Source organism: Cucurbita pepo, chromosome 14 (assembly GCF_057944985.1).
Source record: "Cucurbita pepo subsp. pepo isolate OVF chromosome 14, ASM5794498v1, whole genome shotgun sequence".
In the NCBI taxonomy this organism is placed as follows: domain Eukaryota; kingdom Viridiplantae; phylum Streptophyta; class Magnoliopsida; order Cucurbitales; family Cucurbitaceae; genus Cucurbita; species Cucurbita pepo.
In genome coordinates, this window is record NC_141811.1 from 2405365 (window position 1) to 2427565 (window position 22201).

Consider the following 22201-nt stretch of genomic DNA (forward strand, 5'->3'; position numbering starts at 1 on the left):
ACAATATATAAATTCAATTTATGGAAAAAAAAAAATCTGCAACTGGATAAGAAACTGACCCAATGTCGGATCAGTGGTACAGATTCGAGTCCCGTGGGTCCCAATAAAAATATCTTCCACTGGAACGTATTAAAACCCACTTTTTGAAGCCACCGACACGTGTCTACCGGTTTCATAAGGGCACTATCTTTTACTCCTTTTTCCGCTCCCCATGTAACGGTTCCCTTCTTTCCCTCCAATGTCCCAGCCGCGACCATCTTCCTACCCCGCACTGAGTCCCGCCAATTAACCCGAACAAAACACGTGGCAGCTTCCAGTAACTCGATTACACTATGCCAATCCTACGCCCGGCGCATTGGATAATTTTGAAGTATCTGCACGGAAATATCAATGGCGCTGGCGACAACAAACTGCCATTTCTCGAACCTCGTGCTTGGGCTGAGCACGGCTGTTGATTCCGAATTAGATCCGTTCAAATGGCGTTACCGTTCGACACTGCTGCAACGTCGTTGCGAGATGATCTATTGAAGAGAGCTCGGAAACCTTACACCATCACCAAGTGCAGAGAGAGCTGGACTGAGCCTGAGCACGATAAGTTCCTCGAAGCTATTCAACTGTATGATCTTCTCTCTCCGATATATTTTCGAGCTTCTTTGTTCTTCTTCATCCTCCTGTTTTTCTCTTTTTTGTTGTGGATATTTTTTTAATTCGATTTAAAATTTTGCCCGTCTTGATAAGATTTCGTATCTCTGTGCGGTTTTATGCTCGTATCCGGCATCGTCTTTGATTTGTGGTTTCTGAATTGACGAGTGGAGGCCGTGCGATTTGTTTTCGGAGTGATTTTGGAGTATTTGACTGTTTGTTTTGTTTTCTTTCATCAGGAGAGGAATTCTGGTCTGTTTTTTGATTATTTGGAAGAAATGTCCGGAAGCATTTGAATTGTTGCTTTTGTGTTTGTTTCCGATCTAATCGTTCGTGTATCTTCTCTTTGATTGTATGCTTCAGATTTGATCGTGACTGGAAGAAGATTGAGGCCTTTGTAGGGTCGAAGACCGTCATTCAGGTAATGGACACACTCGTCTTACGTCCCATTTTTATCCTACGAATCTAATGAACAAATCTGGAATGTTTTCGTTCTTTTCTCGTTAGATATCGAGAAATAACGATGTTATTCGTCTTTCTGGAATTTTTGTTCTTCAATAGCGTTTCTAAGATTATAGATAAGTTCTGGAAATTGGTACTTTGTTACATAATTTAGAGTACAGAGTAATGCAAAATATACGAAAATTTAAAGATTATGAAGTAAATATAATATCCTGTTATGTTTGGTCAAAACAAATCATGCTCGAATTCTTCAAGCTTTGGCTCTTTTATTATAAGTAGTCTAAAGATGATGATGATTCTTATCAGATACGAAGTCACGCTCAGAAGTACTTCCTGAAGGTTGAGAAGAGTGGGACAGGCGAACACTTACCTCCTCCACGACCAAAGAGGAAAGCTGCTCGTCCATATCCTCAAAAGACTTCAACAAATGGTCAGTACAAGTTCAATTTGTAGTTAATCTTTTGACAGCATAATTTTGCCAACGCTTTCTCGTAATGCCAACCCATTGTGGTCTCAGCTCTTGCGCTAGTGTCAGGGCCATTTCAATCTTCTTCTCTTGAACCGAATTATATTATAAAGCCAGATTCCTCTTCTGCTCCTGCGAGTTTCATGGCGGATAACTCTACCCAGATGGTTAATTTCTCTCAAAGTGCAAGAGGTTTGAGTTGTGAAATCACAAACAGTCTGAATCTGAAAATGATCTTGTTATCTTTATCTTTTTCTTGGAATGGAAAGGGGTTGGAGATTTAATTACTTGATAACTCACGAACTTTTTTTCATTTTGTTTTGGATGCTTTGATTACATCTAGCTGTTTCCTTTCTCTTTCGTGTCTGCAGGGCAAGTTATAGAAAACATTTGTTGCAGTAGCACAGACCGCACTACAAGAGCACGCTTTCCAACTAAATCAAGCGTCGAGGAACATAACAAGCTTCAGTTGAGAGGTGAAAGCTTTGATAGTTACGTTATTTCAATAATTTCTCCAGCCTGGGTAGTACATTAGGTTACTGTAGTCCATACGGCATTTACAAATTTCAGTTCCTTCACCTAATGATTTAGACCCATAGAAAATTGTCCTGAAGATGCTTCTTTGTTTTGCATTACATATTTACTGTGGCCGTTGTTGATGCATTTTAAATCTTCAATTCAATGCAGTACTGCCAGATTTTGGTCAAGTCTACAACTTCATTGGCAGCGTGTTCGACCCAAAAGCCTCGGATCATTTGCAGAAGTTAAAACAGATGGACCAAATAGACGTCGAAACTGTATGTTCTTCGTTCCCACTTCATTGCCTTGCATCCCACTACATGACTGCGTAGCTTTACTTCCATCCAAAATTTAGGCCAGCCAGCCAGCCAGCCAGTTCACTTGCTCCCGCGTTTAACTTCAAAGATTATATCCTTTAGACATAATATAAATCATATCATATCATATGTTTGAAACAACTTATGTATTATATATCTGATATTCTTATTCCCTCTCCAGGTGATGTTGCTCATGAGAAACCTGGCCATTAATCTCACCGGCCCCGACTTTGAGGACCATGTGAGTATCTATCTATATCTCTGTCTTCACTAACGAATTTCTGCTTTTGCACACAGTTTCTGAGGCAAAACAATTGTTAACCATATTTCCATTGTGCTTCCGCACACCATTTAGGATCCTTCCATTTAACTCCAACCCTTAACATCGAAGCTGGAAGTTTTTCATTCTCGGAAAGAGATACTTCCCTCTGTTATTGATTACTTTCGTTTTGATTACATGATACCACCTTGCAGAAAAAGGTACTCTCGTCATATGATGCCTTCATGGAACATGGTTAGTAACAAGAACAAAGCTGGAGACCTCAACCGTTGGAGATAGCAACGGCAGCTACTACTTCACCGAACTGTACCTAATTGAGCCTTAATGCTACTGAACTAGATAACTAGTATTGTATTGCTGTTGTATATTCGCCCACTGTCGCTTCCTAGAGCAAGAGGGAAGAATGTTCCTCTAGTCCCCGTTCCGAGTATGTGGACAGTGCGAGGTTGCTTCTGTATCTTATAGCTTTCACGTAAAGTATGGATATTTGTTTCCTAGAAATAACTTATTAGGGCACAGAGAAGATAAATGCGGAAGATGATTACCAACAAAAAAGAAGTATTTGTTCATATATTGAGTAACATCTACGTTTGCTTATTGAATACAACAGAGAAAGTAGAAAAGAAGAGGAACCAAAACCGACATTGACGCTGATCAATGACTCAACACACAGAACACATTCACAGACATCTCAATATCGACACGGTGACGGCTAAAGAAACTTGAAGCTGATAATAAGAAGGCTTAGTCGACCTCCTCCATTTTGCTCTCTTCAGCACCATCTTCCTCCAAAGCAGGCATGTCCGCATCATCTCCTCCTTCATTTTCCTCCTCGTCGATGCTAAGACCAAGTTTTAACATTCTGTGGATTCTCGCAGCAAATGTATTCGGATCATCAAGGCTGAAACCAGAAGTCAATAGGGCAGTTTCGAAGAGAAGCATGACCAAATCCTTTACAGATTTGTCGTTTTTGTCCGCCTCGGCTCTTTTCCTTAGCTCCTCCATGATTCCATTATCTGGGTTGATCTCCATTGTCTTCTTGCTTGACATGTAAGCACCCATGCTGTTGTCCCTGAGAGCTTGAGCCTTCATGATTCTCTCCATGTTTGCCGTCCAGCCGTATTCGCCGGTGACCAAGCAGCAGGGAGAGTCCACAATCCTGTCGGAGACAACGACCTTCTCGACCTTGTCACCAAGGATGTCCTTGATAGTCTTGCACAGGTTCTCAAATGACTTCTTCTTCTCCTCCTTTTTCTTCTTCTCTTCCTCTGTTTCATCATCAAGTTTAAGTCCTTCCTTGGTGGCAGATACTAGCTTCTTGCCATCGTACTCTTTCAGTTGCCCAACGGCATACTCATCAATTGCGTCAACCATGAAAAGCACCTCGTAGCCTTTCTTCTTCAGGCGTTCCAAGAAGGGGGAATTCTCCACTGCTTTTTTACTCTCACCGGTGATGTAGTAAATGTCCTTCTGACCCTCCTTCATCCTGGTGACGTAATCCTTCAAGCTCGTCATTTCATCTCCACTTTTGGTGGAGTAGAATCGCAGCAAATCAGCCAATTTGGCTCTGTTTTGGCTGTCTTCGTGGATACCCAACTTCAAGTTCTTAGAGAAGGCCTCATAGAACTTGTTATAGTCCTCTTTGTTCTCCGCGATTTCATTGAACATTTCAATGCACTTCTTCACCAAATTCTTCCTTATCACCTTCAGAATCTTGTTCTGCTGCAACATCTCACGTGAGATATTGAGCGGAAGATCGTCGGAATCAACCACTCCCTTGATGAATCCAAGGTACTCGGGGATCAGCTCCTCACAGTTGTCCATGATGAACACCCTTCTTACATAGAGCTTTATATTGTTCAATTTTTTACGGCTGTCGAAGAGATCAAATGGAGCCCTCTTCGGGACAAAGAGGATTGCTTTGAACTCGAGCTGTCCCTCCACGGAGAAGTGTTTCACTGCAAGGTGTTCCTCCCAATCGTTTGTCAAGCTCTTGTAGAATGATGCATACTCATCTTTGGTGATCTCTTCAGGCTTGCGAAGCCAGATGGGTTTCTGCTTGTTGATGAGTTGCCATTCGTGAGAAACTTCCTTAATCTTCTTCTTCTTTGACTTGGTCTCCTTCTCCTCGTCCACCTCTTCGACGTCTCCTTCTTCTTCCTTCTTAGGTTCGTCCTCCTCATCGTCGCTGATCTCCTTCTCAGTAGTCTTCTCGGTCCACAGATAGATGGGATAGCTGATGAACTCAGAGTGCTTCTTCACGAGGTCCTTGATCCTTCTCTCTTCCAAATACTCCAACTGAACAATTATACATCCAATTAGTACCGCATTCGATAAAATTTGTACATTTCCATTTCATCTACGACATTCAGTATTCCCAGTATTCCAATTTCTGATCCTAAGAACAGACCGTTATATGAACTGCGTTGATTTCATTACCTGATCATCCTTGAGGAAGAGTGTGATCTTGGTACCCCTTCCGAGTTGCTCTCCACTGACGTCCCTTGTGACAGTGAAGGAACCACCGGCCTGCGATTCCCATACGTATTGCTCGTCGTCATTGTGCTTTGTGGTCACAATCACCTTCTCGGCCACAAGGTAAGCCGAATAGAACCCTACACCGAATTGACCGATCATGCTGACATCGGCGCCGGCCTGCAATGCCTCCATGAATTCTTTGGTCCCCGACCTTGCGATGGTTCCCAAGTTATTCACCAGATCTGCATTCAAGAAACAATATCAGAAATTAAATCCAACATCCCAATGTCGCAACGGCATTCTGGTGAACAGACTAACAGAAATGAAGAAATATTTCGACCCTTCTCTTACCTGCTTTAGTCATTCCGACTCCACTATCGATGATGGAGAGAGTTTTGTTGTCCTTGTCCGGAACGATTCTGATGAAAAGCTCTGGTTGAGCGTCAAGTTTGCTCTTATCAGTCAAACTCTCATATCGAATCTTGTCCAATGCCTAAAGATGATCAGAACCAAACAATTAAGTATTCGAAGATTCAGAAACAAAACAATCCACCGAAATCTCGACGACGCTTGACATTCAATGGAAACAAGATACAAGAACAGAGAAGGAAGTAAAAAAAAAAACTCACGTCAGAGGAGTTGCTGATAAGCTCTCGAAGGAAAATCTCCTTGTTGCTGTAGAAAGTATTGATAATCAAACTGAGAAGCTGGTTAATCTCGGCCTGGAAAGCGAAGGTCTCAGCATCAGCCATCTGCACGTCCGCCATTGAACACTCACACAAACTCGCGAATGAAGAAAACTCGAAGCAGATGAAAAAGAACTTGCAAGAGAGCGAAGAGATTGAAGATGATATTCACAGAGATTTAACCGTAACTCGAAATTGCTTTCCAGACGTAGAGGATGAATATATTTATAGTGGAATAAGAATAGCGCAGAGTCTCGATCCTTCTACATTTCTCGCGAGCTTTTATCAATCATATTTGGCGGTCGATGTTGAAACGGCGTCGTACAGCCTGTTGCCGATCGGTTTCTCTTGGACGTTTGGGCCGCGAACCGCGATATCGAGAACGTTCTTCAGTTGTGGGTCTCTGGAATGTTCGTGATTGTCATGTATTGCTGGCGAAGAATTCGCGCGCATTGTCCTTTTTTTTTTTTATTTTTTTTTTTTTTTATTTTAAATACAACTAATTTGATTTTGCCATTAAATAATTTTTTTAATCAATTACCTATATTTTTAAGAAATCTTAAATTTAGTTTATATTACTGATTTATTATTTATCAAAAAACTCTTCAAATTTTGCGCAAGTCTTTTTAATATAAATTGCAAAAATGTATTTTTAAAATAAAGTAGGGGTGAAAAAAAATATATTATAAAGTTAAAATAATATTATTAAAAAATTTAAAATTTATATGGTTTTTGGTTCATTTTTGTTGACTTTTTTTTTTCCTTTTTTTTTTCCTTTTTTTTTTTCCTTTTTTTTTTTCCTTTTTTTTTTCTTGAACTTTTCATATCTGGAGTTGAATCAAAGGTTGGAGACGAATCTGCAATGGAGAATCCGAAGTCCATCAGATTCAGCTCCAAACAGAGCGTTACTTGTTTTGCCTCACAATCTCCATGCTCTACCTAATCCCTGCCAAACCCATTGGATTCTTTCTTTGTCTTCTTTGCTATCAATGAACCATTTGCCATCTAATGGCGGCCGGATCCTTGAAGAGGAGGCAGTCTAAGCGATCGAACTTCAAGCCCCCTGCGGCCATGGCTTCTCGACCTTCTCATCAACGTTTCCTTACGCCTAGAAATACTGCCCTGCTAGTTTCGAGTTCTCTGGTTTTCTTTGTTGTTCTGGTCTTCGGCATTTCTTTTAATGTATTGCGAAGATCGGCCAAATATGAAGTTCAATCGCCAATGATTTACTCTATTGAGGTGGTCAACGAATTTCCTCACGATCCTAGAGCCTTCACTCAGGTATCCCAATTTCGGAGCCATTTAAAATTTATATATGTTTTGTACAGAAGTCTGAATTTCAAGCTTTTGTATACGACGATTAAGTTAAGGTGTCAAGATATTGGCTCTGGAGAACTGTTCTTTGAAGCTAGGATCATTATACTCTGGTTGAACTTGGTTGAAATTCACTAGTACTGTTTATTGCCACAAACATAGAACACACTGATATACATGCATAGAGACAAGGTCCGAAGTCTGTAGTTCTCCGTCTAAGCATTTTTCTTCAAATCAAGAATTGATTTATTCACATATTCCGAATGATGTCTTGTCATTGTGATCTTATCTGCTTTTAGTTGACTATTCGGTATGAATTATAGTAGGAAAGTGGATTTGGAATATTGGCTCATCGGATGAGTATCGCACGTTGTTTTCTGTTGGAATGTATTTATTTTGACAAATCTTTCTCTTGCTTCCCCAGGGACTGGTTTATGCAGACAATGACACCCTATTTGAGTCCACTGGCCTTTATGGAGAGGTGAATTTGCATTTCACAAGTCAAATTCATCAGTTTGTTGTTTCCCTGTACTCTAAAATCCGCATAGTTTTATCTGATCATTTTCTTCGTAGTTGTGGAGAGAAATTTCTGATCATCATATCCTTATTCCGTAGCGATACCTCTAATTGTCATAATTTCTGATCATCATAGCCTTGTGCCCTTGCATCTTCTATTTCACCTTATTTCAAGGGCACACTAAATAAGATTCGGATTAGAATTTTAGGGCGGATTTGCAAATTTCAGTATGCAATTCCTCTCATCCATCATTTGTTTCTTCTTAGCTAAATTTGTAACAGCTATTAACGAACAGCTAAGTGTAAGCCGAATGTGTGTTTACAATCGGGAAATTGTTACATTTTTAGCTATTGGAATAATTTAAATTCTTTTGTTATCTAATAACTTGGTGAATATTAAATTACTATGGTTTTGTTATCCTTAGATCTTATTCTTGTGACTTTTATCTTGACTTTTGTTGCAGTCATCAGTTCGAAAAGTAGCTCTCTCTACTGGGAAGGTAATTGTTTCTTTTTTAGATTTCTCACATGCAATAAAATAAAGTGTCATTTTTTATCACGACTTTTTTTACCTTCATCATTTTGATCATGTTATATATCAATGAAAATTTGAAAATATTTGGCTGATGTTTTAAGTTTTGATGTTGAAAGAGAGCTCCTTTGAGGAGTTTTCGAAGTGCACGATTTTTCAGACCTTTTACCCTTTTTTCCCTCAACACACACTCTCTCACAATTTTTATTGCTGTTTCCTTAACATGTTGCCTTTTCAATGGATGGCTAAATAAATTGTTTGGGGGAAACACATTTCAGCATTGCATTCCATTTTCTTGTTAGTTTTGTTTATGTACTTATTTTCCTGTACAGGCTGAGGCTCTTCACAAGATGGATGACTCTCAGTTTGGGGAAGGATTAACACTTCTTGGGGAGAGGTTTGTGATGGTTTAGATATTAATTGCATTGATTTTGTTGCTGATTCGGATATTGAGATAACGGTCGTTCTTTCCAATAAGTTACCATTTGGAAATTTCTGTTGAAGGAAGCATGACAAATTTCCCGTTTATGATATTAACCATTAAAGTATGAAATCAACTATTCACTTCTTTCAAGCAATTGTAATGAAGCCAATTATGAATCCTTTGTACTATAATACTAGGAATCTATTCTGGTGTTTTGTCTGCTCATGAAACTCAGTTATTTTAAATTAATTTTGTACATTTGGATGCAGTCTAAAATTTATTCCCATCCTCGAAATCTAATCTGTTCTTACTTCACCGTGTCATATGTACCTCGATTCATTGTAACCGTTACAAATATATTCAAGGAATCTTCATATTGCTAATTTAGCACTTTCTATATTCTTTTGTAGGCTGTTTCAAGTAACTTGGTTGAAGAAAACTGGTTTCATATATGACCGAGATAATTTAAGAAAAGTTTGTGCTTCATCTTTAATACCTTTTCTTGAGATTACACCTTTTCTTCTCATGTTAAAGTTAGAGCAAATGAGGTTCATGGACTCTTTATTCTTTGACTTTTAAATACGTTTAAACAGAGAGGTGCCCTATATTCTAACGTCGACTATGTTAAATGAGTTGATATTTCAGTAATGAAAATTTGGGGTTTGAAATTAAACGATAAGATGTAAAGATGTAATCGCCCAAACTCACCGCTAGCAGATATTATCCCCTTTGGGCTTTTCCTTTCGAGTTTTCCCTCAAGGTTTTAAAACGTGTCTGTTAGGGAGAGGTTTCCACACTCTTATAAAGAATGCTTTGTTCTCCTCTCCAACCAACGTGGGATCTCACAATCTACTTCCCATGGAGACCCAGCATCCTCGCTGGTACGCTGTCCGGTCTCTGGTTTTGATATATTTGTAATAGATTCAAGCCCACCACTAGTAGATATTGTCTTATTTGGGCTTTTCTTTTGGGCTTCCCCTCAAGGTTTTAAAATGCGTCTCTTAGGAAGAGGTTTCCACATCCTTATAAAGAATACTTCATTCCCCTCTCCAACCAACGTGGGATCTCACAAAAGATATAGTGTTGTGTTTATCCTCTATGCAGGTTAAGGAATTCACTCATCAAATGAGTGATGGTTGGGGATTGGCAACAGATGGAAAGGTTTTGTTTGGAAGTGATGGGACATCAACATTATACCAAATTGAACCAGAGACATTTACAGGTTACTCTTCTATGTAACAACTAGCGTTTTGATCTAAATTAAATTCCATGACTCCAAAAAGTTTGTGTTTTCTGTTCTCCACTATAAGGATCTTAAAGCATTCCTGCCTCTCTTTCTTAATGTAATTCTCATCACATGAATATTGTTTACTGAAGCAACGAATACTATCATAAGTTTTAGTTGAGCAAAAAATTGTCTCGTTAACATTCATATGGCCATTTTCCCAATTAATGCAGTTACTAATAAATGGGTTGTGAGATATCAAGGAGATGAGGTGCATAACCTCAATGAGCTGGAATTTGTCAATGGAGAAATCTGGGCAAATGTTTGGATGGTATATTCTCCAAGATATTTATTCCTTTTAGAGATTCTTTTTTTTTTTTTTTTTTTTTTTTTTTTTTTTGTGTGTGTGTGTGTCAATTTCTAATTATCATTCTAAAGTTTTTAGGGTCTTAAAATAAATATACTCTTAGGTGCTCCTTTCATAATTGTTAGCCTGACTGTTGCTCTTGGAACTTTTCATAAGCTACCTAACCGAATGTACTGTAAGTTCATATTTTTGGTCTTTTGGCATTCTCGATCACTTTTATATACTAATTTATTGAACGAAACGAAATCTGTTTTAACAAGTAAATTCAAGGCTTGGAGTATTGTTTCTGGCATGTCATTCTCTGGGGCCTATCTTGTCTGACCAACAGTTTAATTATTCATTTTTTACATTATTGTATGATACCGTCAAATTGAATGCATATATGAAAATATTGGATAGATGACTTTCCTCTTGGCCTTTAGTCTTCTCTGCAAGGTTGGATGATTTAATTTAATGTTCCTTTCTGTAGACTGATTGCATCGTCAGAATCTCAATAAGTGATGGAAGTGTGCTTGGATGGGTTCTCCTCCCAACTCTGAGGTTTTGCTTTTATCACTTTGGACTTTAGCAGAATTTTACTGAAGCTTCACATCATCTGTAGAAATTCACATTAATCGTACTTGTATTTCCTGTTACAGACGGAAATTGTTGCAAGGCGGGAGACAAGTAAGCTCTTTGATCAAAATTGAAAGGCTATGATTCCCTTGATTATGGTCGTGTTGTGATATGATATATTTATTGGACGATACATTTATCAAGTTTTCGAGGAAATCTAAGATTTTTGTAACATTCTATTATCATTTTCCCATTTTCCATCACCTAATTTAGTTGGACCGATTGTTCTTCCTTACAGATTGATGTTCTAAATGGCATTGCATGGGATAGCGGCAAGAATCGCCTTTTCGGTAAGGAATCAAGATTGTTTGATATCCTAATTTTAAGTACTTTCAAGCCATTTTCAATGTGAAAGCATACTAAATTTCTTAAATGCAACGGTTATGTTCATTGATCTTTGGATTACTGAAGTCATTGGTGTCGGTAGATCTCGTCGTTTTGATGATCCAAAGTTTTTGAGTTTCCCTTTTCTAAATCAATTGTTTAAGCTCTAGTTTGTATCAGCATCTACCCCACTCGAACTCGAGTCATTTGTATATGCTCATGTATATCTCCACTCTTTCAGTGACAGGGAAGCTTTGGCCAAAGCTCTTTGAAATCAGAGTGCAGCCATCAAAGGAGCATTATGGTGTTGGATCGATAAAGCAGCTATGCTTGCGAGAGGCAGTACATTTTCACTAGCTTCGCTCTAGATAGCCATTTCCATGAACAAGGTCTACATCCGTCCGACCCGATCAAACAAATACGATACACTCAAATTAACTCAACATTTTTCTCAGGTAACCCTCTGCCTGCACTTGGCGTGATAGCGAAATCGACCACTTGTTTACACCGTGTTTGTAGTTTCAACTACATTACTAAAGTTATATAGTTATAACTTCATAAATAAACAGTCAGAAGCAGGTAATATTTGTAGGATTTGAAACGTTATGGGGATCTTTGAGCTTTGGACACTTCGGATTTCATGTAGCTTTAGTTTATAGCATACCACTGTAATTTTTTGGTTGTAATATGTTCTAATAGGCACACGTCTATGATCAGTCTTTTAATTTTTATATAGTTATTTAATTTCACAATAAGGTCAACCTTAGCTATAGAGTTCTGTATCTTCTGCACTAAGCACAAACTGCCAGCCTTCTCTGTCCTTTATGCCTTTTGTTAATAATGTTATTGATATTAAGAAAAAAAAAATTGCAATTCACTTAATTTGGGTAATGTTGAAGTCTTTCAGAAAACATAAATAAAAGGGATATGATTAAACATATTTATGGTCTTCATAATTATATCTGTAAGAATTTATTTGAAAAGGAAATGTGTCTTTTAATTTTTTTAATGGGTAATACTTAAAACAAATATAAATGCTACAAAAAAAAGGTGAAATATAAATGCTACAAGAAAAAGGTGAAATATAAATGCTAAAATATTTCTAGAGTCATGATGCCAAAAAAAAAAAAGTTTCATAGGTTGATGTTGACAAAAATATCAAATATTCTAAATTTGAAAAAAAATATATCAGACAACTATATATATATATTTTGTAGATCAAACTATTAGGATGATAGTTAAGATCATTTACTCTAAAATTAAAATGCATAATTTAGTTGTATCAATATGTTAATACCACGTATCATAAATATTCGTAAATTTTAATCTATGAAGTGGCGATATCATTTACTCTAAAATTAAAATGCATAATTTAGTTGTATCAATATGTTAATACCACGTATCATAAATATTCGTAAATTTTAATCTATGAAGTGGCGATAGATGACTTTTGCTCATATACCGATAAGATTTTTTTTTGTAAGTTTTTTATAAATGCAAAATGTGTTAATCTACCTTTAAGATTTCATGGTATATTTTAAATATAGTACTAGTAAAACTATTAATATGTTTAGTTAAATGATATTAATTAAACTTTTAAAAATTAAAATAGTCTTCCCTATTGAAAGGTTTTTTTTAAACAAAATACTAACGGTTTTAATTTTTCTAATTTTTTTAAAAAAAGATTTAACGGTATTTTAAAACTTTAAACCCAAAATATTTCTACTTTATATTTTGGAGTTTGCCGCCACTCAAGCTTAGTTAGTTATTAGTGACCAAAAGATTCGAACTACGCGACGGAATTGTAATGATCTTAACTTCCTTCCCTGATCCTTCTGCTTCGATAACTACATCGCCCTCTTTGTTCAAGAATTCTACACTCCATATTTCCATCTCTCTGTCTCTCATTCTCTTCCACACCATGGCGTACAACTCTTCTTCCATTCACGAATGGCTATCCAGCCGAACCGCATTGGGAGTCAAGCTATGGCTTCTGATTCTAACTTCCGTTCTGGTATTTCTTCTTTTCCTTGTCATTTTTACCTTCATTTTTCACGTCTGTTTCCGTCAACGGAGGCGGAATTGGAACAGTCGCGGCTATGATCGCGAAGCTGCGATTTCCACGGAGATGGAGATGAACATAAAGAACGGTTCCGTAGATCGGTTTCCGCGGCATGGCAGTCTGAATATTCAGCGTAGTATCGTCACAAATTGGGAGTATTCGGCCGGCCAATACTTTCCTGCGGCGTGTAAGGACCAGTGGAGAAGGAACATATTTGCATTGGATGAGATCGTATTAGCAACCAACGGATTCAGCGGAGAGAATGTCATTAGGATCGAAGATTTTGATGTTGATTACTTCGGAAATTTGGTCGATGGTTCAAAAGTGATTATTAAGATATTCAGTGCAAATAACAGGTCTGTTCTGTTTTAATATTTGAATCTCAAAAGTGATTATTACGATTAGCCACAAAGCGCTAATTCAACATACATCTAACTACTAAATCCGGATAATCCATGTGTTTGGAATATTAATTTGTGTATTTCTCCTGAATCCATGTGTTTGGAATCTAGAAATTGAGAATTAGCTCCATCTAAGCTTAGGGTTTATGTTGATGTAAGAACATTAGGTTTTTTTTGTTCATATTGTAATCCTCATTTATCAGTCTTGGAGAAAACGAGTTCATCAGAGAAGCAGAGAGAATTCAGCATGTTAGCCACAAAAATCTGATTAAGTTGCTTGGATATTGCACTCAAGGAATTGCTAATAATAGGTAATGTCTATCTCTCACCCTTTGTGGCTAATCGTTTCGATGAATGTGAATGTCTTCCTCTGTTAAGACTTGTCTTCCACAGGATGTTTGTTTATAAAAATGTAGATAACGGGAATTTGCACCAGTGGCTTCATGAATGTCCACAGAATCACTTTAGCCCTCTTACATGGTCCATTAGGATGAACATTGTTCAAGGAATTGCAAAAGGGTAAGATCCCACAAGTGCATTCTAAGTTAGTTTTGATTATTTGAATCTTAAGAAATGAAAATTGATGTATTAGAAATGTGATGGATGACTCTGCTGATTTGATTACACCGAGGGACTATTTGTGTTTCTGCAGATTAGCATATCTTCACGAAGATGTGGAACCACAAATTCTTCATGGCAGGCTAAGATCCAGCTGCATATTACTTGATCAGCAATGGAATCCCAAGATTGCCAGTTTCGGTCTAGTTGAGCTGTTGCCTTTGGAGTACTCAGCTGGAGCTTTGGCTGGAGAAACGTTAGTGGTCTCACCTTTTTTTCCTTTCCTTTCAAATACTGTTCGAAGGTCGGCTAAGGTCGGTTACTGTAAGATCCGCATTGGTTGGGGAGGAAAACGAAACACCCTTTGTAAGAGTGTTGAAACCTCTTCCTAGCAGATGTGTTTTAAAAGCCTCGTGGAGAAACCCGAAAAAAAAAAAAGCTAAAAAAAAAATAATATCGACTAGTGGTGGGCTTGGGCTTGGGCTTGGACCCTTACTTAAAAGGGAATTTGTTTATTTTCTCAGGCATGAATCCCTTGAAATTGGATCAACTAATCCATTCACAGAACAGAATGATGTTTACAGCTTTGGTATACTTCTCATGGAGATTATAACGGGAAGAGCTCCAGCGAACTGCAATCAATCACAAGTATGCTTCATACACTTTCTTGTTGTCATATATTGGATGATAAAATGATGAATTTGTGGTGGAAATTTGTGTTAGAAATGGAGATTGATGGAGGGTTTTGAATGAAAAATGCAGCCAGATTTGATAGAGTGGGTGAAATCAATGATTGGGAGTGAAAAGGCAGTTGAAACAGTGGATTCAAAATTGGAAGAAAAGCCATCCTCAAAGCAACTTAAACGGATGCTCTTAATTGCCCTTCGCTGTGTTGATCCAGACATACTGCACAGGCCTACTATGGGTCAAATCCTTCTCATGCTTCAGCCTCGCGACCTTTTACTCGCCGATGTACGTATTTATATATATATACACACGCACACAAAATTAAGTTTTTTTCTTCTTTTTTACTAACAATTTTTTATTGACATGTATTTTAGGGTGGTGAAATCCGAACGGGAGAGTCCTTGTGAAGCTTGGCTAATTATCATTATATTAAGCTAAGAGTTCTTTACTTCAGATTTGTTTTCCCCATTTTTTTTATTACGTTACACTGGTTCATATTCCTATTTTAAATTTCTGTATGTCGAATTTTAGTTCTTTTATATATAAAAAAAATTAAAGGTAATCTTAATATTACATATGGATTAGAGAGAAGAACGAACACCTTTTAGGATGTGTCAAGAAAGTTTGCACCATTTTTCTACTTTTTTTTTTAATGGATGATCACCTAAAATTGACCAGGTGGGTCGGTGTCCAGTCAGCACCACAAAATTATTAATGCATAGAGTTTGTTATGGATTTTATTTATTTATAAATATTTCTACTTTATTTTATTCGTTTTTTTTTTCTCAGGTTGCCCACTTTATTTTATTCTATACACTCTGAAAAAAAAAATGTAATATTTTATGGGATTGGATACAAATAATTGGTTTACTGTCTAAAAATATACTATTTTAGATGCAAGCCTAAATTTCCAAAATATTCTTAATTTAGTTTTGTATTGAGTCAATTAAATTTTCTTCTCCAATTTAATGTATTAAAAATACTAATAAAATTTTAAGGATAACAAAAGCTTGTAAGTATTGGCTTTGGTTTTAAATTTTTGAAAAAAAAACGTGTTCTTAACGGAACTAAAAACAAAATATTTGAATTAAATCCGAATTTCTTAATTCGCCATCAATTTTTCCAAGCACTTCATCTAAGACATTAGTTAGAAGCTGGCGCCTCACCTCTAGCAACATCATCTAACTGCCACGTGTTACATGAGATAACAAAACAGCCACGTGTCAATTAGATGGCCAAAATTGAAATTTAGAGATCCGCGTAGGAGCCAATAATAGAGTGCACCCTTTTAGAAGGGGTGTGGAAGAGAGTGGACACCACGTGGCAAGAAGTAATAGGGTGAGTTTTTTTAGGAGTGGGGGAGGACGAAAGTGGATTGTCGTTTTAAGTGATTTGCTGTCGTCTGCTGTTCCTACGGCGGCCATCAACTCCACGTTCGCAGTCCCTGGTATTGTTCCCTTCCTTCTCTTCCCTTTTTGTTCATTTCATGGTCCATCCACATTTAATTTTTTGCCTCTTCTCCTTCCTTGATTGGGTCGACTAGTCGTTTTGAGATCAATTTTATTACTATTAACATTTTTTAAATTGAAATATAGCTTTAATTCGATTTACAAAAAAAAGAAAAAAATAATAATAATAGCAGTGACTTTAGGACTCTATATTAAATGACTTCGTACTCTAAAATATAAACTTTTCAAACATCACGTTATTCAACTTACCAAAATTTTTCTAAATATTTTAATTGAAATTATAATATTATAATGATAGGTAACTCAACCACCTTATTTTGGTGCTCTCTGCATTAAAATATTAATGTTTATAGATTGCGTTCAAATGACATTTTTTTAATATAAGATTGGAAAGATAATTATGCATTATGCATAGTTAGTTGTCTTCAACCGATTTTCTCAACTTGAACTTTTTTTCAAATTGTTGCGGTCAAATTAATGTATAAAATTAACAAATAATTGACATTACAATATTAAAGCTTGTTTATTTTATTTTATTTTTTTAAAGTTGTTTTGATGTGTTAAATTTATATAAATGTCTATTCAATTTTGAGGCGTTAAATTTTTTAAATAATATAATTGACAAAATAATAAAGCAACTCATTTCTAAATTTGATACAAGATGCCAAATAAAGGTAATATGTGGATTAAAATACAAGATCCCTTTTTTGAGTTCACACTCAAATGATCTCATTATATTAAATAAAAAAAATATATAATTTTTTTTTTTTAATTTATTTTAATAAAGAGAGCAAAAAAAAACATAGGATAAATATTGTTTGAGTTAAATTATAAATTTGGAAAATGAAAATGAATTTAAAAGAGAGAGAAAATAAAAAAAAATGGCAATTTCGTATATAAACGAAAGAAGGGCAGCAAACTTCCATTTTGTCCGCTCAGAGTAATTTAGTCCCCCATTTCACTGACGAAAATTTGTGGTCTCTGTTCCTTCAACCTCTATTAAAGCCCTCTCTCCGATAAGCTTCTCCCTCTTCCACCGTCTTCTCACTTTTCACCTTCATCTCTCCCATGGCGGCCGCCCTCTCCGCCGCCTTAGGGCCCAAACCACTCCATCTCTTCCTTGCTTCCTCCCATCTCTCCCCTAAACCTCGAACTCCGTTTCTGTTTCCACCTTCAGTCTTCCGGAACAGTAGAATCCAACGGAAGATACGGAGAAAAACGCTGTTCACTGTCTGCGTGCTCGTTGAGGATCAAAATAGCTCTGGCGAGGTGGAGAGTCTTTCCGATGAAGAACCGCCGATTGTAGTCCCCCAGATCCCATCGCCTTATGTTGCACAAAGACTGGCAAGGAAGAGATCGGAGCGCTTCACTTATCTTGTTGCTGCGGTTATGTCTAGTTTTGGAATTACCTCCATGGCTGTCATGGCGGTTTATTACCGATTTTACTGGCAAATGGAGGTCCTCTCTTTCACTATCGAGAAACTTTAATTGTTTTTGTTCTCATTGGCGCCGTATTCTTCTGATTGAATATTGAATTGCGATTGTTTAATTTGGCGGTGTGTAGGGCGGAGAGATTCCTTTCTCTGAAATGTTTGGTACATTTTCTCTCTCTGTTGGTGCCGCTGTACGTTTTCGATTTCATCTTTGTATTCTCTACTTCTCGCGAAGAATTCGATTTGCTATAAGCTAATCTTTCACAATCAATTTGGGAATATCAGGTCGGCATGGAGTTTTGGGCGAGATGGGCTCATAGGGCTCTCTGGCACTCTTCCTTGTGGCATATGCACGAGGTTTCTAATCCTTCTTCTCTCTAGAACATTTGAATCCACTGTGAAGCTTAGTTTCATATCTAACAAACAGTGTCCAAAGGGAAAATAGATTCGTGACGCTTGGACTTGTAATTGCCGTAGTCGCACCATTTCTAGACTAATCCTTTCTTCATAGATTATTCTTTATTGGCTGCTGAGAAATTTAATTAACAATCTCCGTTTTCCATGTTCAATCTGGAAGCAAACAAACAACATTTAATTTATTTTTTAAAGAAGTCGTTGACGCTTGGACTTTGTTGATCTTGATTATTACAGTCGCACCATAAACCAAGAGAAGGACCGTTCGAACTGAACGATGTCTTCGCCATTATCAATGCCGTGCCCGCCATAGCTCTCCTCTCTTACGGCTTCTTCCATAAAGGCCTCGTCCCCGGTCTCTGCTTCGGCGCTGTAAATCTCTCTTTCTCTCTCATAATCTTTCAGAATCTCAGTTTATTCATATTCCAACTGTTCAATGGTGTTATTTAATCACGGGGGATTAGCGCTAATGATATGTTAAATGACAAAATTAGCCTTAGAAAACGTAGTATTGAGAAAGGTTTGACACGCTGGCGGGTTGTGGCAGGGCCTTGGAATTACGGTCTTTGGGATGGCCTACATGTTCGTCCACGACGGTCTCGTTCACAAAAGATTCCCTGTGGGTCCCATTGCCAACGTGCCCTATTTCAGAAAGGTCGCTGCTGCTCACCAGGTAAATTTATATTTCTATAATTCTATTTATTTATTTAAATATTATTTTGATCTCAAATTTGATACTCTGTTTACTCCCTACTGTGTTGACTTTTCATTAATGATCAAACAAAATCTCTATTATGTTCCAAAACTTAAGATATTTAGATCACTAGATGTAGATTCCTGCTAATTAATTATATGAAAAATGGGTTAAATAAAAAATTCAATTGTCCTCATTTCTAAATTTATGAATATCGAGAAGCTAGACATTAGTGTCAAATTGACTTAGATACAAAAATATGATTTTAAGTCAGCCAACTAATCTCTGTAATAATTTAAAGAATTACTCGAATAATAGTAATTGTAATAAGAAAATAGCTATGGAATTTGGAACTATAATAGAATCCATAGACTTTCCATCTTTTTTAATAATGTCACATTAAATTATGTTTTTTAGGGTTAAAATTAAAATATTATCTCTGATTTGAATATTGAAGCTTATGAGTTTTTGTTTGTCTTGGCTTAAGCTTCACCATTCGGACAAGTTCAACGGTGTGCCATATGGACTGTTTTTAGGTCCGAAGGTCAGTTTCGGGTTTATCTTTCTATATATATACACACATACATGTGTATATATATATATATATATATATATCTATTAAAATTTTAATAAATGAATTTTGTAAAATTTAAATGATGGGTGCAGGAATTAGAGGAAGTGGGAGGGCAAGAAGAATTGGAGAAGGAAATCAACAGAAGAATAAAATTGACGACAACAAAATCAATCAACGGCTCTTGATGAACCAATATTGTGTGAAAACGAGACGACGAAAACAAAGGGGTGGAAATATAGGCCTCCTGAACAGTAATTTTTCTGTTTTTTAACATTGAAAAGTGAAATATTATGTAGAACAGGGGGTGGTATTTTTTTATCTTCTTTTACTGTATGAAGCAAAGCGGTAGAGAAATGAGAGTGAGTGAATTGGGAGGAAGACTTTTACTGCGACTCGCTCTCTACCGTTCCGGTTTCTGTGACAGTAAAGAAAATTTGGTTGGGGATAGTGTAATTATGTATAAATAATAATAATAATAATAATAATAATAATAATTAAAGAAAACTAGTAAATAGCGTAACTTTACACGCAATGGATGACCGATTTAGTTCCGCTTTCAGTTTCCTGCCGATGCGGCCACAGTCATCGTAAGAACTCTCGAGTTATGCTGAAATTTCGGACAAACAGCCAAGCAGTTCAGTGCTGAAATGGGTCCACCGGAATTTCATAATAAGGTCGGTGAAAAGTTTCTTCAACTTCCTTTTGATTAATTTAAGAATTATTTGAGTCTATGAGTGGCTACGTTTCTTGCATTAGCTAAATCACATGCAAGAAACAAAAATTTCTTTTTCTAATGAATGTGCTAGTGTGTTTGTCTTTGTGGGTAAGGTTGGGTACGAACTCAACCAAATATTGCACGCCATGTGTTTGATAAAATGCCTAGAATCTAGAAGTATCATAATTTATGGGATTTCCGATTTCTTATCTTTTTTTTAATGCATCTCCTGATTTTTCTTTAACAATAGTTGAAAGCTTTGAAAACTCTAATCTACTTCATTATGCACTCCACCTGTATGAGAAAAGGTCGCAACCAAATCCAGTTGCAGGGGATGGGATGAGTCAACCCCATCAAGTGCCCCTTTTTCGGTTGCATTTACATCAGCCAAAACACTTGTCTCATTCGGGGTATTGGGTTTTACGTGTCGGTTTCTCACGAACTTCCCCACCCCACGTCGCCATTGCCACCCCCTTCGGGAGCCCTCGGAAATTGCTGTAAAGTGATGAAAGCCGTAAGCTCGGGGGTGGGAGGTTCATGCACTACTAACACTTTCCAATTCTTTAATCATATTTTATAATATCCTCTTCCTCCATTATGGACAAATGCTCTCCCAATTTCTCAAATTCTAACGTCTTTATTGGTTTTTTTTTTTTTTTTTTTTTTTTTATAATTTTTTTTTATGCTTTTTGGCTTGCTTAGTTCCTACCTGTTTCAGTTTGGTAGGTTTAGTTTATGAACAACTAAACACTGATGATGTTCACGGACGAGTAGAACAAACAACTTTTAATGGTACCAGTAACTTTAAGACTCTTTAGTTCAATAATTGTAGAATAGAAGAATAGAATCAAAGATTGTAATTAGATTCGGAAAGACATAGAAGTGCTTAGATTGCGACAAAGATGGAATAATTTGTCGAATTTCATCGCAAGGAATTTCTCACTTTGCATTGAAAGGGACAGAGAAAAGTATCGGTTTTGTGGCTGAAATCGTTGGTCCCATTTTAGGTCAGTCTTGTCTCCCATTTCTTACCACCAAACCAATACTAAGTTTGGAAGTTATTCCACGGCTTTAATGCCAATTTGTTCCCCCAGAGGCCCAGAAATTTCAGAAACGTTTCTTTTAGTTAGTGGAAACGCATTTTCAGAAAATGCGACAACCACGAGAGTTAACTTAACTATGAAGAAAATTTCTCGCCATCCATTTCCCATTTCTAGAAGAATCTCCGGCGTCAGCACCGCCACGTTCCGCCATGTTTTCCGTCCATTTCCCGGTGCCACTTCTCCTACTCACAGAACCGACCTCTTTAGAAACTCAAATAATAACGCCACATTCTTAGGTTCAAGCAGAATTTCGGACAAGAACGAACCAGCGCCAATTCTAAATCTAATATTTCATTGTTGATTTTGCATCTCAAAGGGTCTGGTAATATGGCACCAACGTATTAGATTCGAATTCTGTTGTTGTTCAGGCACATACTAAACCCATAGACATTGATTTCCATATTAGTTTGTGCTCAAATTCCTCTGTAGATTGGAAGCGATTCTTATGTGTCTTCGTATCATTTAAGTTTTCATGATTCCATCTTCAAAGTTATATGCCAATGATGGGACAACTTAAGTATTTAACTCTAGTTATTGATATTGCAAAATGATTTTGCTTTCTTTTACTAAATTTTTCCTCAAGCTCTCTTTGTGTTTGCCAACATATGAACTTTTTTCCGTGTAGCGGAGTCGTGCTGAATTCTTTCGAGGAACTCTGTGCTGCAATTTCTCGAATGGCGGGGGAACAAAACTACTTGTTGAGGATTGTTGGGAGGAAGTCCCACGTTGACTAATTAAGAGTTTATAAGTAAGAAATACATTTCTATTGATATGAAGCCTTTTGAAAAAACAAAAAGAAAAGTCACGAGAGCTTATACTCAAAGTGGACAATATCATACCATTATAGAAGTTTCGTAGTTTCTAACCTGATATCAAAAACATTATGATTGTGTTTAATGCAGGGGAAGCTTCCAACAAGAATCA

At 36.9% G+C, this 22201-nt stretch overlaps 5 protein-coding genes across 7 annotated transcripts; 4 read left to right on the plus strand and 1 right to left on the minus strand.

Moving 5' to 3' along the window:
- Positions 1 to 151: 151 nt before the first annotated feature.
- On the plus strand, positions 152 to 3190 carry LOC111809994 (protein REVEILLE 6). 2 transcript variants are annotated; one of them, XM_023696520.2, is made up of 8 exons: positions 154 to 616; positions 1006 to 1063; positions 1411 to 1534; positions 1622 to 1762; positions 1942 to 2046; positions 2258 to 2367; positions 2588 to 2647; positions 2881 to 3190. In XM_023696520.2, the coding sequence occupies exons 1-8, from the start codon at positions 477 to 479 to the stop codon at positions 2923 to 2925; spliced, it is 783 nt and encodes a 260-aa protein (XP_023552288.2). In that variant the 5' UTR covers positions 154 to 476; the 3' UTR covers positions 2926 to 3190. The 2 variants fall into 2 exon arrangements, with proteins under 2 accessions (XP_023552289.2, XP_023552288.2); XM_023696521.2 differs by lacking the exon at positions 1622 to 1762 and having other exon boundaries at positions 152 to 616.
- Positions 3191 to 3227: 37 nt separating this feature from the next.
- On the minus strand, positions 3228 to 6062 carry LOC111809992 (heat shock protein 83). The gene is made up of 4 exons (XM_023696517.2): positions 5794 to 6062; positions 5516 to 5657; positions 5126 to 5406; positions 3228 to 4984 (listed from the first exon to the last, which is right to left on the minus strand). Exons 1-4 carry the CDS (start codon positions 5929 to 5931, stop codon positions 3431 to 3433), a joined length of 2115 nt encoding a protein of 704 aa, XP_023552285.2. The 5' UTR covers positions 5932 to 6062; the 3' UTR covers positions 3228 to 3430.
- A 581-nt stretch (positions 6063 to 6643) lies between these two features.
- Positions 6644 to 11933, plus strand: QC (glutaminyl cyclase). 2 transcript variants are annotated; one of them, XM_087117728.1, is made up of 12 exons: positions 6644 to 7131; positions 7589 to 7645; positions 8145 to 8180; positions 8545 to 8609; positions 9047 to 9110; positions 9741 to 9858; positions 10095 to 10192; positions 10698 to 10768; positions 10867 to 10894; positions 11082 to 11133; positions 11409 to 11556; positions 11623 to 11933. In XM_087117728.1, exons 1-11 carry the CDS (start codon positions 6859 to 6861, stop codon positions 11522 to 11524), a joined length of 978 nt encoding a protein of 325 aa, XP_086973854.1. In that variant the 5' UTR covers positions 6644 to 6858; the 3' UTR covers positions 11525 to 11556; positions 11623 to 11933. The 2 variants fall into 2 exon arrangements, with proteins under 2 accessions (XP_086973854.1, XP_086973853.1); XM_087117727.1 differs by having other exon boundaries at positions 11409 to 11933.
- A 1018-nt stretch (positions 11934 to 12951) lies between these two features.
- On the plus strand, positions 12952 to 15427 carry LOC111810654 (putative serine/threonine-protein kinase At1g01540). The gene is made up of 7 exons (XM_023697396.2): positions 12952 to 13585; positions 13834 to 13941; positions 14024 to 14149; positions 14283 to 14444; positions 14713 to 14836; positions 14951 to 15160; positions 15250 to 15427. The coding sequence occupies exons 1-7, from the start codon at positions 12975 to 12977 to the stop codon at positions 15280 to 15282; spliced, it is 1374 nt and encodes a 457-aa protein (XP_023553164.2). The 5' UTR covers positions 12952 to 12974; the 3' UTR covers positions 15283 to 15427.
- A 1834-nt stretch (positions 15428 to 17261) lies between these two features.
- Positions 17262 to 19945, plus strand: LOC111809669 (beta-carotene hydroxylase 2, chloroplastic). Its single transcript, XM_023696049.2, has 7 exons — positions 17262 to 17802; positions 17909 to 17968; positions 18063 to 18134; positions 18429 to 18563; positions 18739 to 18864; positions 19373 to 19429; positions 19552 to 19945. Exons 1-7 carry the CDS (start codon positions 17413 to 17415, stop codon positions 19642 to 19644), a joined length of 933 nt encoding a protein of 310 aa, XP_023551817.2. The 5' UTR covers positions 17262 to 17412; the 3' UTR covers positions 19645 to 19945.
- The last annotated feature ends 2256 nt before the right edge of the window (positions 19946 to 22201 follow it).